General features: G+C 37.7%; 2 protein-coding genes and 2 non-coding genes across 27 annotated transcripts in view; all 4 read left to right on the forward strand.

Annotated features, from left to right (window-relative positions):
- Positions 1-2245: 2245 nt before the first annotated feature.
- On the forward strand, positions 2246-5057 carry nifk (nucleolar protein interacting with the FHA domain of MKI67). The gene is made up of 6 exons (XM_046845260.1): positions 2246-2474; positions 2891-3013; positions 3282-3390; positions 3503-3714; positions 3804-3863; positions 4465-5057. Exons 1-6 carry the CDS (start codon positions 2373-2375, stop codon positions 4705-4707), a joined length of 849 nt encoding a protein of 282 aa, XP_046701216.1. The 5' UTR covers positions 2246-2372; the 3' UTR covers positions 4708-5057.
- On the forward strand, positions 3077-3202 carry LOC124383406. The gene has a single exon (XR_006925272.1). It is a non-coding gene; the product is annotated as a small nucleolar RNA ACA64 (small nucleolar RNA).
- LOC124383407 lies at positions 3953-4079 on the forward strand. Its single transcript, XR_006925273.1, has one exon. It is a non-coding gene; the product is annotated as a small nucleolar RNA ACA64 (small nucleolar RNA).
- A 1074-nt stretch (positions 5058-6131) lies between the features above and the next one.
- clasp1a (cytoplasmic linker associated protein 1a) overlaps positions 6132-16201 on the forward strand; it is a 54383-nt gene continuing 44313 nt past the window's right edge. For 3 of the 24 annotated variants that reach the window (XR_006924321.1, XM_046838682.1, XM_046838726.1), the window contains exons 1-2: positions 6137-6411; positions 8886-9453. Coding sequence is in view for 23 of the 24 variants with exons in the window: in XM_046838682.1 (XP_046694638.1) it covers positions 9271-9453 (183 nt within the window). In the remaining variant the exon portion in view is untranslated. Of the gene's footprint in view, positions 6412-8885; positions 9454-16201 lie in introns of all 24 variants that reach the window. The other 21 variants (XM_046838788.1, XM_046838717.1, XM_046838777.1 and 18 more) reach the window with 14 other exon arrangements.

The raw sequence follows: 16201 nt of genomic DNA on the forward strand, positions 1-16201 counted from the left end.
GGGCAAAAAGTAAAACACATTAACACCGATAGATGAGAAAAGCAGCGGAAAATACCAGTCATTTTAGTGTGATACAAAGACAATGTGATTTCATTGCAATGGAGTTTGAAAAATTAACTTTACAGAAGGATTATCACATATTTTTCTGAATGAAACTCACCTGGTAATTGGGAATAATGCAACCCGAGTCTGAAATCCAGTTGCACAACACAGTGGTGCATTTGGCGTATTAATCACTGAAAATGAGCAAATAGAAGAAAAATTTACTTCCAATATTCACCATACATGTTAGCTGCCATAGCAAATGTAAGGAATTTTGTCACGCAAACAAACCGGAACTCACGTGCGTGCTCACTGCAGTTTACAAAAATACTGTATAGTAATGTTTATTTTCTCTGAGTAATAAATACAGCAAAACGCCGTTATATTGTGTTTACATCATTTTACAACAACAATAAAACAGTAATGTACTGCTTTTTAACATAACATTATTATCCTGTTGAAATTCTGCCGTAAATTAACAGCAATTTCTAACAGTGCACGCAAAAAAAACAATCAAACAAATAAATAAATGTATTGGTTTTTTTACCACTCATTTGCATGGTCACGTAATAAAATCATGTCACGATGAATAAACCTGGTCAGGACTCTGAGTGTGCACCCACTGCCCAGAGAAGTTCCTTTACTCATACACTCAGAATGGAGAGGCAGGGGTTGGGCGACGTCACCTTAGACTTCAGGGTTTCTAGTGGGAGAAGTGACAAGAGTGTAGTGAGGTCACATCAGTAAGGAGAGCTAAATCCATATAAAAATTATGGATGACAAAAAAAGTCTAAACCCTCAGAAGCCCAATTCCCAAAAAATGATGAAAGAAGTAAAGAAAAAAACGTGCAAAACAATAAAGGTGTGTATGCGCATCTATAACTCATCTCTTGATGAGGATAGTGAAGGCAAATGCATTCAATGAAATAGGCTAATAACTGTAAAGCACTGCTGTGTAGCCTGCTGTGCTTTTACATATAGAGCAACAATATTTATTTCAGCTGCATACCATTATTATTTATAGTATGTAGTTAATCATAAGGTGTGTAGCAACAAAACAATTACAACCTAACTAGTCTAGTTGGATTGTAGTTAAACTGGCAATTATTGATTTGGTTACCTTTAATTGAGGTGATATCAGAAAGATTTTCTGTGATTGTACTGAATATGTCCTGAACTGAGTTCAATAAAGGGAATCTCCATTGCAGCTTAAAAAGTTCTTTTAAAAAGACATATACAGGGTGGGCCAGTGAGAAGTAGTCCGTCTTGTATATGTCTTTTTATATTACCTTTTCAAGCTGCACTGGAGAGTCCCCTTATTGAACTCAGTTGCAATTAGACAACAATTAGCCAAGAATTTGGATAGTTCTTGGTTATGAGAGTTTGATAAATTGTGCAAAATGACATGTGTATTTAACTGCACAATAAAAGCATTTAGGATGATATTTCTACATAAACGTGAGCGCTTGGGATTGTACCCAGATTTGTGGACTGCTCTGAGAACATGTCTTACTCTTCCAGTGACAATAGCTGGAGCAGAAAGGAGCTTTTCAAAGCTAAAACTAATCAATGGGGTTGGGTTAGGGTTATGGTGCAGTTCACTCAGGGCATCATTCAAGTTAAAACCGCCATTCTTGGTTGGTGGTACCTACTTAGCATGAACATACAGTTATGCGTCAGTCCAACTGCAAGCAGAAAGTTTCGAGAGGAATAAATGATGGAAGAAACTCCAACGATTTTTTGAAGTTGTTGAAAAGAAGGTTTTGGGCTCATGATTATTAGATATCAATAAGTGTTTGATTCATTAGTATCATTCCATTAATAGATTGGTGTGCTAAGAGTTAACATTAGTGTCTTTTCACATAAACTGAGTTGATTAGGCAAAGAATCTTGTGATAAAATTGATAATAGGACCATAAAGAATCATAGTCCTTTGATACCTAAGTACATTTGAAGGTATTTTACTCAAGTGAAAGTTTGAAGGGAGCAATTTTACTGGAGTAATATTTTACCTACTGTATGTCTACTTTTACTCAAGTACATGCTTTGTGTACTTCGTCCACCACTGGCAATAACGTGCAACAATTTTCTTGCGTGAAACGGATCCATGATGCAAAAAAAAAAAAAAAAAAAAAAAGCTTAGAGAACGCTGAGATACTGAGGGAGTGCGCTTCCGCTCCGGTACAGCAGGTGGCGCTTCGTATTCTTCGGTTCCGGAAGTAGCCCATTGTACTTCCTCTGTCGAGAAACGTGGTAGCTTAGCGTGTGGTATGTCTCTGGTGTAGACCGTTTCTTAGTGTATTCTGTTATTTTTCTGGTTCTTTTTCATCATGACGGAGGAGAAGCAGAGCGGGACGCTGCTCGCCCTAAACCCCAGTGAAGAGGCTGAGTTTCAGAAAAAAGTGCAGCAAGTAAAAAAGCGACAGAAATCGGTAGGATTGTTAACTCGAGCTATCGATATACGTCTAGATACCATGTGTGCATGTCGAGGGTTAAAGCGAGTTGAATAGATTCAAATCTTATGTATTTATCTAGAATCTCTACAGTCCTTCTTTTGCAATAAGTATGTTATGACTGTGCAGCTTACTGTATGTTTTTAATATAAATACAGTATTGTGTACTCTATAGTAGCACGAGTCTGTACTGAAGATATACTTGCTAACATTAGCACGTTTACTTCTGTTACTCTTTTATAATGTAATTATGTATTATTTTATATGTAGTTCAGAAATATTTTGAGAAATGTTTTTACACTTTTAACGATGGGTTGTGATGGTCAGTGTGACTAAATAAAACTGAACCACACACAAAACCCACTAAAGTCATCATTTTCTCTTTTTTTGTCCAGGCTTTAACTCCAGGAGTGGTGTACGTAGGCCACCTTCCCCAGTCTCTCGCTGAGCCACAGCTCAGAGCATACTTCTCTCAGTTTGGCAAAATCCTGCGCTTGAGGCTTTCCAGAAGTAAAAGGGTAATTCAGACTTGTTCAATCTGTAAAACTCTGATCGGGGATGGTAGGAAAAGCTTAAATGGCACAATCTGAAAATTGCCCTCAGCATGTGTATTGCAGTGGGTGAGATAACTGTGCCTACACAATGGCAGTTCATTAAGCTTATTGCCAGCTGTGTAGTTGTGCAATGAAACCCATGAACACACATCAACCAAATGTATGACTGTTCTGCTGCTAATTATTTATGTTTATAAAGAAGGCTGTGTTCTGACCTTACATGTGTTTACAGACTGGCCGGAGTAAAGGCTATGGCTTTGTGGAGTTTGAATGTGATGAAGTGGCCAAGATTGTGGCAGAGACCATGGACAACTACCTCATGGGCGAAAGGCTGATCAAATGTAAGTGCTTTTTATTTGAATGAATTAAATTTTTTGCCAATAATATAAAGGAATTGGCATTAAACGGGTTTAAAGAATATACTTGTGATTGTTTTTTTTTGTTTTTGGACAGGTCAAGTGTTGCCACCTGAAAAAGTCCATGAAAAGCTCTTTGTCGGTTCTCAGAAAATGTTTAAGAAGCCCAGCCGGCCAGCGGTTTCACGTTATAATAAAGAACATGGCACAGAGGAGATTAAGAAACTTACCGAAAAGCTCCTACGCAAAGAATCAAAGCTTCGCAAGAGACTAGCGGAAAGGGGCATCGACTATGAATTTCCAGGATTTGTTAGTACTTAATTTTTTATTATTTAAAATTTGGGTATCAGTGATTTCGCTTTTTTGTTGTTCATTAATTCTATATTTATTCCTTGCAGATAGCTCAAGTTCCAGCAAAGAAAGCTTTGTCAGAGGCTGATGCATCTGTCTGCAGTGAGGTGAGCTTAGTTTACAATGATATAATGGGTATAATATTATATTTGTTTTTATATGACAGTTAGAATTTCATAGAAATGACTTATTAGGCACAATCTGAAAATTACTTCATTTGTATTTGTCTTTTGGAGTAAGATAATTGTGCCAACAGGAAACTGGTACATTTAGCTTATTGTCAGCTGATGTAGCTGAACAATGAAACCCATGTGCCAACACTGTTTTTTTTTTTTTTTTACGCAATAAATATTTGTTTTTGGCTCTATTTTACGAATGTAATAAAACAGCATCTACGTAAGATTGGAAACTATTAACCAAACTGAAAATATCCCAGCAATGAAAATAAAAAATGACAAAATATTTTTTGAATGCCATTATAGGTCACATGTTACCTGTAAGGATTAATATCAATTGTTCAGGGTGGATTATTGGACCCTTGAGCAAGGCCATTAACTGCTCCGTTGTAAAATGTAAATAATTGTAAGTTGCATCTAATCAATAATTGATAAAGGTGCCTGCCAAATGCAATAAATGTTATTTAATATTCCTTTAAAGCCATGGTAACACATTACATGGACTTCTTAATGATTCCTGTGTGATTTATAGGACTCCACACCGGTTTGTACACCTTCAGTCCTGGAGAGGAGACGGTCTATTAAAGTCAAGGAGGATGATGTAGATGATGAAATTGTTCTCAAAGTTCCACCACAGAACATTGAAAACTCTGATGAGGAGGATGAGGAGGAAGGCTCAGAAGAGGAAGATGATGACGAGGAAGGTTCAGAAGAGGAAGATGGGGGTGATGAGGAAGGCTCAGAAGATGAAGAGTCCCATTCTGATGAGGACTGAGCCTCTTTTGAAGATGGACTCAAGAGCTTTAATCATGTAAAGGGGCTTAAATATAAAGTGTAGAGTTGTATTTGGACATTTCTTTGTTCCTCTGTGAAATTGAGAGGAGTTTCTGTCACAGCTGATATCTTGGCCTGATGTATGGACCAATGAACTGTCAGTATGTTTTTTGTAAATATCTGATTGGGGGCTGTTTTTATGCAGATGTGTTTTCTGGCTATTTCTTGGATGTGGATTATCAGCTCAATTTTGTTGAAGCAGTGTAATGCTCTTATTCAAAAGCAATGTTAAATCACATTTTTAATGTAATGTTTCTTGCTTTGAGACTATGCAATACAACAGTAAACTAAGAAATGTGTAATTATTGAATATAACTTTAAGGTAAAGTAGATAAATACATTTAAAGCCGATTTAAAAAAAACAAACTGGTTATTAGATGGACAAGCAGTGGTGGTGTGTATTGCCCAAGCTGGCTTGATAATGGGGTCGGTGTTGCCAGTTGTAGAAAAATTCAAATGTTTGATTTTCATATGTGTACTATACTACTTGTGCAATTAACTCAAATACTGTAAGATAGTATTGTTTGTCTACACCCCAAATGGGATTCAGATAGCAAGAAATAAGCTAAATCTGTTTAATTTAACTGATTATATTCTCCAAATTTAGAGTAACACTAGTAAGGTGAAATATATAATTAGGTTTATATACTTTTAAATGTTCCTTTTAAATGTCCATTTGTTAAAATTTTTTAAGTGTTTTGTCCAACATTAATTCTACAAACTACTGGTGACCGAATGAGGGGGAAGAAAGAAAGAGTTAATCTGCAGACACTGTGGATGTGAGGTAGGTGGTTGCTCAGTGGTTAAGATGTTGGACAGATGTTGAACAGAAAGTTAAGCTGCCGATGCTGGCCAATTAAACAAGGTCCTTACTATCAACGGCTTAATTGTATGAAGGAAATCATGCAACGTGCTCTGGATGAGGGTGCCTGAAAAATACAGTAAATGTAAGTGGTGTTCACCCCCTTCAGGAACCTCTTGTGTAGGGCATACTCAAGTGATGTCTCACACACTCGTTTCCTACACAAAGAGTGAGATGTTCAGTGTGTTGAACGGTCTGATTTGTCACCTCGTACAAAAGAAGGTTGCTTTCGAGTTCATGCTCTCAACGTGACCCCCCACCCCCCAACCTTAATGTGATTCACATGGTGAGCTCTAGGGGGCGTTAGATTTGCAGAAATCAGTTCTCACTTCAGCAGTGTGTATTTAGTGGTGCTGTTTGTCCAGACTGAGTGTGTGAGCTCAATTTAAGGCCAAAACCACATCCTGTGTGCTTCACTACCATGATCTAAATACCTTTCTAAGACGATATGCGCTCTTGTTTGCTCTTTTATAGTTTAAAGGGAAACTCGTCTGGAAGGACGGGACAGCTTTTTATTTCTAATCTTGTATAGACCATTACTAAAATGATTTATTACACGACATGTTCTTTTTTTTTTATATAATAAGATCTGCAATATACCCTCAGTTGAAAATGACTCGGTTAGAGTAGTGTAATGGTTGGCGCATGCGCGTTGCGGCTCCGTCACCCCCATATACACAGAGAGAGAGAGAGAACGGGGCACGCGAGCCAGACACATACCTCAGTGCTGGCGTTTTTCCACTCATTGTCCGAAACAGCGCTCTTCCTCTCTTCATTAGCATGGTGAGTCTCTAAGGTATCATTCTGGACGGTTGCTCTACCTGGGATATTTTGTTGTGAAGTTATTTTCGCCGTTTACCTGTAGCGGAGCGCGCCGCTTTGTGCGGTCTGTTTAGTGCGCTAGCGTTAGCCGGCTTAGCCAGCTCTCCGAATCTATCAATGAAAAAACAAACTACAGTAACCAATTCATGAGTATGTAAACGAGTACGATGTAGCTACTGTACTAGCGGGCTATTCCCCTTGATATTGTATCATTTCAGCATTAATATATATTGTATTATTTGTGCTTTATGCAGACGACCAGTAGCTCTTAGCGCCGAAGCTAACGCTAAGCAGGGCGATGATGACAAGGCGCATCCTGACGCTAAACACGCCGCGGATGGTTGCTGGTTTGACCGAAATATTCGAGACATAATGCTAGTCAGCGTGTGTGTTCGGCTTGGGTTCAATCTGGGACGCGTAATAATGGAGTGTGTATAGGGGGGGGTTGTTTTGTGATTTCGGGTGGTGGTTAGCCAGCTAGCTTCTCGCCCTGTACTGGGGTAGTGTACCTGAAACAACCACCGTCAGGTAGGGCAAAGTGGGGAGGACATTGTGGATATCAACACGACTCTTCCAGGGCTTTCTGTTAATATAATATCTTGAAAAATAATCCAAGATCTATCTATCTATCTATCTATCTATCTATCTATCTATCTATCTATCTATCTAATATAATCTAAGTGCACTAATCTAGTGTTTGGCCGATCAGATGTTCTCAAAATAAAGAAGGCAGGTTTTGCTGTTGTAAGTTACCTGCTTGTGGTCTTAGTTTTTGAGGAATGTGGCTGATTGAACTGACTGATGAAGAATACTGTTCTGTCTCTATATTACATCAGAGCTTCTCAGTCAGTACGAATCACAATAAGGGATTATTTTCTCAGCCGTTTAGTTGATCAGCCTCCTGGTGATCACCCTGTGGTCTTTCAACGCTCTCCGTGCCACTGATGGTAGACCTGATTTTAAACGTGTGCCAGAACCCTACAATCACACAAACGGTTCTGCCTGTTAAAACCATTGTCCTTGTTATATCAGCATGCATTTGTTTATGAGGAATTCTCCACATTCAGGTGGAAAAGAGTTTGTTTAGATTGGGTGGTATGTAGAGTGGCATGTTTGTGAGTAGCTGTTGTGTAAACCAGTCCAGCTTTTTTTTTTGTGTTTGGTCGTCATTCCTATGTCCTGTTTCAAACGTGAATAGGTCAACAGGAGGATTCAAAGCACTTCTCTCAAGCCATTTCCATGTGGACTTTCACCTAATTTCAATATTGTGTAACTATATACGTAATAGGTTTTTAGGTCCACTAACAGACATTTAGAGATTCATTGTAGGAATTTAACTTTGCTCATTAAGCGTGTGTGTGTGTTCCTGAAACATTATTTCAAAAGGTAAATTTAATAATAAGAGCAAATTGTTTATTCATGTCACCAGCGATGTCGTCTACCATAAATTACTAACCAGTTAAAACCATGACCAGTTGTCTCCGATCTGAACGTTTATATAGCGTGAAAGCTTTGAGTTTCATAGAAACTATAGGTGCTTGTTTGACAGACAAATGCACCTTTTTAACAAAGAAAACACAAGGTTATAGGAGGCTGTGTTTTGCAAAGCAAAATGCCATGCCAGAGTCGGTGTATTCGTCCAAACAGAATCCTACCAGACAGAAGGATGTTCATAAAGCCACATGTGCCTGTACGAATTAAATTGTCCAGCAAATGATCACAATTCCTGAGTACAAACCTGTGTTGATTAATTTTCTTTAACAGCAAATTGTTCATTGCTCCTCGTTCTATTCTGTTGTTTCTATACATCCTCCATGTATCAATTGTAACATGCAATGAGAATTTCTTTAGGACAGAAGACATTGCTCTTCTCTGAAACAAGTAGCATTCATTTTTTGTTTTCTTTAACTAATTTAAAGTAATTGTAAACAAGGGTGAACTTGTTTGCAGATGTCAACAGTAAATATTACTATAAACCGATAATAATAATAACTTGTCAAAAAATATAAAACTACAATTGGATATTGATCAGGTTTCAGTTCTTAGAGAAACACTATCTGTGGAGTTTTCTGTTTAAATTTATGTCAGATTATGTTCTGTAATAAAAAGCTGAGACGTGTTTATAGGTGTTCTCCGCTTGCCTCCGAGACCGATTTAGGTCGTCTAATTGTTTACATGTGGAGAGTTTGATCCTTGTTCAGCCTTGAGCATCTGGCTCATATTTTTCTACTTTGTCATGCCGCTAAGGTATGGCAGTTGCAGTGCCGCCCATAGTCAGAACAGACCTTTCACAACCAAATGTTTGGCTCTCAGAAGTCTGTCAGATCATCACATGTAGTTTCTGTTGAATTCCACTGACAAACCCACATTTCTAGTTGCACAGGTGTTTGATTGCAAGAGTACGGACCTAACTGTTTTTGTTCTCTTGACCCTAGGCTCTACATTTTTAGAGGGATTATGGGGCAATGTTCCAGTGAGGCTTTGCTCTCCTGCACTAGCTACCACACTCTATGCTGCAGCCACTCTTGGAACGTTTGCTGTTGGTAGCCGTTTGGCTTGGAAAGGAAGAAGAGCCCAAAAGCCACATCAGCTGTTGTCGAGGCACATATGGTGCATTGCTGCCATTCCCAGGCCTCCGTCCTCAAGGCTCAGCCTTTTGCTGCCCTGCCGTGCAAATAGGATTTGTCATAATACAAGATATTAATACATTTAGCATTGCTTTTTTTTTTGGGGTCATACAAGGGCACCAACAGTTTCATTAAGTTTTTTTTCCACTGCCTTTGAGGTGGTGGTTGAGAAGCATAGGCCATAGAGCCCAATATGGAATACTGTTTAGCACAAGTGCTACAGAAGGATGTGGGACGGAGGCTGCAGGTTGGTCAGGAGCTCATTGACTACATCACTGATAAGGAGAAGTCTCATGACCTGGAGCAGGATCAAACTGCGTTGGACAAGATGGTGGATGGCCTTGCTTCCTCCTGGGTCAATTCCAGCAACTTCAAGGTAAAAGCTCAGTTGGTTAACAGATGCCAAGTGATCTTCTGAATGCAAATGTTTTAATGCAGAATAAGTAACAATTCAAGAATGAGCTTGAATACTAGTCTGCATGTACGATTATTTTCCTGAAATTGCCAGTAAGACAGTTCCATGATTATTGGCAATGTTTCTTTGTCATTTATTTCGCTAGAACACATTTTTTTAGCATGGTCCTCTTCACCCTTTTTAGGTCAATGTGAATTTATAAGAATGCTGGCTGACACATTTTTATGTTAAATAAATAGGAGTCTGGTAAATATGCTATGTGATGGAATATGTCGCAGGGCTAATCCTTCTTTAGACGTTTCTGTGGCGATATAATAAGAATTAGCACAGTTTATTGCCCAAACAGATTATAAAGTTTCTGTAAATATTTATTTATAAAAATGTATGTAAAGTAGGGGGGGCGGGAGAGAAAATGAAAGTCTGTAGTGGGTAACACAGTGCCAAAGATGAAAAGGTTTGCTAAATGATATGAGACAGTGGCCCAATCCGAGCTGCTCATGCAGACATGGTGGTTTTCACTCTACTTGCTTTGCCTGAATTTGGTTGTAATACTACAGGAAGTCAGTAATTGTTCAAAAAAAAAAAAAAAAAGTATAAAATAAATTACATCTACAGACCAAACGAAAGCTTTAAGTGCAATGTGCAAGACAATTGTGGCATGCTGGTAATCATTTGAAAAAAAAAAAAAATGTCTAGGTAAGCTGTAGAAACTAATAATATCGAAAGCATCATGTTCCAAATATAGTGAAGGGAAAATCCAGGTGTAAATTTGTCGATTTCCTTCCATTATGTGAATAGTTATAAAGACTAGTTCTGGGAGCAGCAGCGTCAGTGTTTCAAGCATGTTTAAGAACACCTTATGCACTGAGTCACGTATACACAAGTTATCTTACACTACAACCTGCTTCTTTACACAGCTGATTTGCTAATAGCTACCAGTTTAACGTGATGAAACTGCATGTCCTAATTTTCAATGATCTCGGATGTTTCCCCAAAAAAGTGTTGAACTGAACAATAAATAAGTATTTTCTTTTTCTTTTTTTTCAATATGCTAAAATGTCAACATTGAAAAATTCATTGCGTCATGTTTAATGTTTAATCAGTTACTTATGTCTTGTTTGAAGTGACACGCCATACACTACTGTTAGAGTGATCAGTAAGCTACACATTCATAGACAGTAAATATTGCTCTAATTTAATGGCAAATGGTCACTACATTTAAAAACATTCTTTTATAATTACCTTAAGTTTTATCTGAGCATTTAGTTAATTAGTTATCACATGACCAAAAAGAACAACAAAAACCTTTAACCATAAAATATGTTGCACTGCTTGCCAGATTCTGTTTGAATGTCCTTGTCTAGTGCATAAGTAAATACTGTCCTGCAATCCACTGCACCCTGCTCTAACATCTGTAATAGACATGCCTGGGGTTTTAACACATCCACAACGTATGGATATATATTAGGGCCTAAAATCGGTTGATTAGACAGCAGATCAAACGTACATAAGAATATTCAGGCCATGTTGGTTCATACACAAGCATCACTAGTGTAGATTTTAACACTAATCCAGGATATGATTGGAATGTTAATTGTAACCTGTATGTGGCATGTAGTTGAGCTGCATAAACTATTTGATTAGTTATGCAAACATTACCTGATGTGTATATTTAGTAACTGTGTACACGACGTTCATTTTTTGTTCTCACTAGACCTTTTTTTTTTATTATATATATATATATATATATATATATATATATATATATATATATATAGAGAGAGAGAGAGAGAGAGAGAGAGAGAGAGAGAGAGAGAGAGAGAGAGAGAGAGAGAGAGATATATATATATATTTATTTATTTATTTATTTATTTATAAATAAATCAAGGAATGGTTTTCCTACAGCTTCAAAAAGCTACACCAACGAGCTTGGCTTGGAGAGGCAAATTTTTATTGCTCCAATCATGTCCATATCATCAAGCTACTGAGAGCAGGATGGTTGAAGCAACCAACAGATGCTTCACTGTTTATTAATCTTTTTGTATCCTGGTTAGATCAGAACACTGTGATAACAGCCACAAACACTGGTTAGAGGGCTTGAACTGGGTGAAGAGCTTGTGATCAGCTTGTGATTTTAATACACATATACAGAGTAGTCAGCCTGAAATACATAGATGAGGAGCATGTAATATACTACTGCAGAAATATTTTTTGTATGTTGATTAAATTGCTGGAATAACCATTTACCCAGCACAACCACACTTGAGACGTGCATGTAATGTTTCCTTCATTGTATTTAAGGTATTTTCCACTTCGATTTTCTCTTGGTTCATTAATGTTTGTAGGTCTCGGATTTGTCAAGTTCAGTACATATCTCGGTTTTTAAGTCACGGTTCGGTAAAATTTCTGTACAGTATTATTTCTTGTAATTTTTTTTATTAACGCGGTTTATTATTCTTAACATTTTGAAAACAGTTTACATTTTAAACAATTTTTAATAAGATTTATTGAAATGTCTGTACTTCAACATACTTTTCACAATTTTTTTCCCCTTTCATCCTTCGTATAATAAAAAAAAAAAAAATTGCACTCAAAGTACGAAGTGAAGACTAAACAAACTTGCCAATTAATTCATTCCTCAGAGAATTCAGATTTTAACTATGTTCAACATTGCCTTCCTAACGCAACCCTCCCCATTTATCCGGGCTTGGGACCGGCACTAAGGCTTGTGCAACCCTAATGGCTGGGGTTGGTTCCCTGACTGGGGATCAAACCCGGGCCGCAGCGGTGAGAGCGCCGCATCCCAACCACTAGACAACCAGGGAACCTCAACATTATGTTTGCGGATTATATTGTGATTTGTGGTGAGAGTAGGGAGCAGGTTGAGAAGAGCCTGGAGAGGTGGATGTATGCACTGGAGAGAAGGGGAATGAAAGTCAGTAGGAGTAAGACAGTACATGTGTGTGAATGAGAGGGAAGGCAGTGGAGTGGTGCAGTTGCAGGGAGAAGAGGGGCAGAAGGTGGAGGTCGTTAGGTACCTGGGGTCAACAGTGCAAAGTAATGGAGAGTGTGTTCGAGAAGTGAAGAAGAGAGTGCAGGCAGGGTGGAGTGGGTGGAGAAGCATGACAGGAGTGATTTGTGCAAGAAGAGTATCTGCAATAGTAAAAATTGAAAGCCCTGTGATGTTGTATGGTTTAAAAATAGTGGCATTGAGCAAACGATAGGAGGGTGAGCTGGAGGTAGCAGATGTTGAGGTTTTTATTGGGAGTGACGAGGTATAGACAGGATTAGAAATGAGTTTATTAGAGGGACGGCGCATGTAGGACGTTTTGGGGACAAAGGGAGAGAGGCTGATTTGAAATGGTTTGGATTAATGCAGAGGAGGGGCATGGGTTATATCAGTAGAAGAATGCTGAGGATGGAGCCACCAGGAAGGAGAAAAAGAGGAAGACCAAAGAGGAGATTCATGGCTGTGGAGAGGGAAGACAAGTCAAGTTTATTTCTATAGCGCTTTTCACAATGGACATTGTCTCAAAGCAGCTTTACAGAATTTAACAGTTAAGGTAAATGGTGTGTATTTATCCTTAATAAACAGACTGTGGCAGGGAAAAACTCCCTTAGATGTTATTAGAAAGAAACCTCCCATGTTGAGAGGAACCAGACTCAAAAGGGGAACCCATCCTCATTTGGGTGATATCAAGAGTGTGATGATAGTCTTTAAACAATACAGAACACTGGAGAGTGAGAACTAACATGAGCACTGGAATGTAAGATTATAAGTAGTGTCCTTTCTACAGTCTTGAGGTTGAGGTTATGAAACCAGGAGCTACTGAGCAACTCATAAAATAGCTCAACATTTGCAATCATCATAGATCCATCACCAGCTTCTCCATGCCCCTCAAAGGTCCAATGTCAAAACTCCACATGAAGGGGGTCCAAATAGCGCTTGTACATCTCTAGATGGTTGGGGATGTTTGCAGGGTCGGCATCTACTTGTTTAAAGGTCCATAATCTTCATAAGGTGGGACTTGACTGGACCTGGCGCAATTTTAGGATGCCTTAGGATGGGTAGAGAAAGAGAAGCAGTGGAGAGGAATTAGCGTAGCTGCTGTTCATGATATTAACAAGCACAAGTTGATAATTTGCATTTGATCAGATATTCTGGAGCACAAGGTTATGATATGATGTGTTATGTGTTGGACTCGGTAAAATATAAGTTTTTAATCTGCACTTAAACTGGGTGAGTGTGTCTGAGCCACGAACACTGTCAAGACTATTCCAAAGTTTAGGAACTAAATGTGAGAATGTTCTACCACCTTTTGTGGACTTTGCTATTCTAGGAACTACTAGAAGTCCAGAGTTTTGAGATCTCAAGGAGCATGACTGATTGTAGCATGTTAAAAGACTAGATAGATACATGGGAGCCAAACCACTTAGTGTTTTGTAAGTAAGTAGCAATAGTTTGTAGTTGATTTGAAACTTAACTGGTAGCCAGTGTAGGGATGATAAGATTAGGATTATATGGTGATATTTTTTTTCCCGACCTTGTGAGAACTCCGACTGCTGCATTCTGGACTAACTGTAGCTTGCAGGTAGTTGATTTGAAAGGGGCAGATGTAAGTTTATCGTTGCACCACTAGTAAAAAGCAATACAGACTACACAAGATTCAGGACTGTCTGCATTTACAATAAGATAAGGCAGATTAAACCTTTATCCCTCATTGTGAAATTCAGTTGCAGATCCATCATAATAGGAGTATGATGTTTGGGAGGCTAGATAAATGACTGTAAACACAGATTAAACAGAGGAATTATGTTGTGCTGTGGCCTGGGCTCTGAAAATTTCTTTGTCCTTCCTTACCACCCTTGGCATCGTTGGCATGGCAGCTGTCTGATTTACTCTTAAGATTGTGTCGCATTTAGGCTAGTGTAGCAGGAGTTTCTCCAAAGCATTTTCAACTTAGCAATATACCTTGTCTTTTTTAGCTAAAACTGATAAATATTTGTGAGATGAATAAAGGTTTGACACATTCTAGTCTAGGGTTGATCAATATGGTGATGGATATAATATAAATACCATTAAGAAATGATAGCTATGTTTTATACTACTTTAATTTTCTAAATTACTAAAGGTTTTAAAAACTCATTATTTCCTGATCTTTTTAGTAAAACCCTTTAAATCAAATCAAAATGTTAAATTACTTCATTGTTGGCAGTTTGTGAGCAATTATCTATATTTTTGATGTATATCCTGTAGAGTAGAATAGCCTTTTGAGAATATTTATTTTTATGTCCCACCCCTATTTCAGACACATTCTCACAATTAATCCATGCAAAACACAACATGAACAACACATCCATATTTTGCACAATAAAATTGGGAAAGTGGATCTGTGTTTGTTTGTTGTTGGATGGCCAGTTGCTAAAGACGTGGCATGACGCTGGTAAGAGAGAAACGGTTACATCAGATCTTAAGTATTGAAATCAACACAAAAGACATGGATGGATGGACAAGATGGAAATTTGAATATTTATTTTAGAAATATCAATATGAATAAAGGATTGTAACCTGCTTCTTTGTAATATTTAGAATCAGTTGTAATCATAACAAAGGATTTTTTTTTTTTTTTTTTAAAGACGAGGAATATCCTACTAATGTACAGATAAAGTTACAGGTAAAAGTGTGCTTTAAATCGGATCTACTGCTACTTCTAATAATAGTAGAAGAGCTTTTGCTTTCTTGGTCATCCGAATACTTTCATAATTATCTGCCAGCAGTCAAAAAAAAAAAACACTGTCAGAAAAGTAAGGGTGAAACCTGGACTCTGTATTTATTATTCATTGACAATTGCATTACTGATATAGGAAGTGTGTTTACTCTGAACTGAAAAGGCCAATGAAATATATTTGAGCTTAATGTAAACAAATTATCAAGTTACATGAGAAACACAGTAACTGTTGAGCATATTGTTACACTCTACAATGTGGTTTTGCTACGTATAAAAATTAATCCATCTACACAGAATACACAGATACTGATGCACAGTCTTCATGCACATCTCAAATATTGGTGCAAACATGGCAAAAAAACTGAAAGAACATAAAACATTATTCCTTCTTAACCAGCAACTATCACTGAGGTATTTGTCTCTACAATAAAAGACTAGGGTGTATTATAACTACTTTACAAACTCCCATTTTGTGGAGGTGTGCTTTTTTTTCCTGTCATGAATTTTGACACACTGTGAATTAATTTATGTCCTTGGCATATTGAATCATAGCTCACACTGCAATGGTGGACAAATTGGTAATTCATTTGCTAGCCTACTAGACTGATGTTTGCTCATGCCTGCTGCCCACTTCTAAGTTTTAATTGCCTGGATGACAAGTTGGTAAAAACTAAAAGTAGTGGTTAATGTAATAATTTAAGCCCCGGAGTATGATTAGCTTTGGCACGTTTGTAGACACCTGACCATAAGATGCATACGTGCTTTTTAAGTCCTATTCCACATTTAGTCCACAGTGTATTTTAATTTATAATCATGTGCCTCCCACTTTGTGGTAACAGTTTGGAGTAGGACCACATGTGCTTTTGTCCTTATAGTGTATGTCTAAAGGTGTATGTGCATTAATGTAAACGGTGTATAATTTGAGTGTGAATGGCATTTTATTTTATGCTATTGTATGTGCTTCTATAGTTTTAGGTGTT

This window comes from Silurus meridionalis, chromosome 3 (genome assembly GCF_014805685.1).
Source record: "Silurus meridionalis isolate SWU-2019-XX chromosome 3, ASM1480568v1, whole genome shotgun sequence".
Taxonomy (NCBI): Eukaryota; Metazoa; Chordata; class Actinopteri; order Siluriformes; family Siluridae; genus Silurus; species Silurus meridionalis.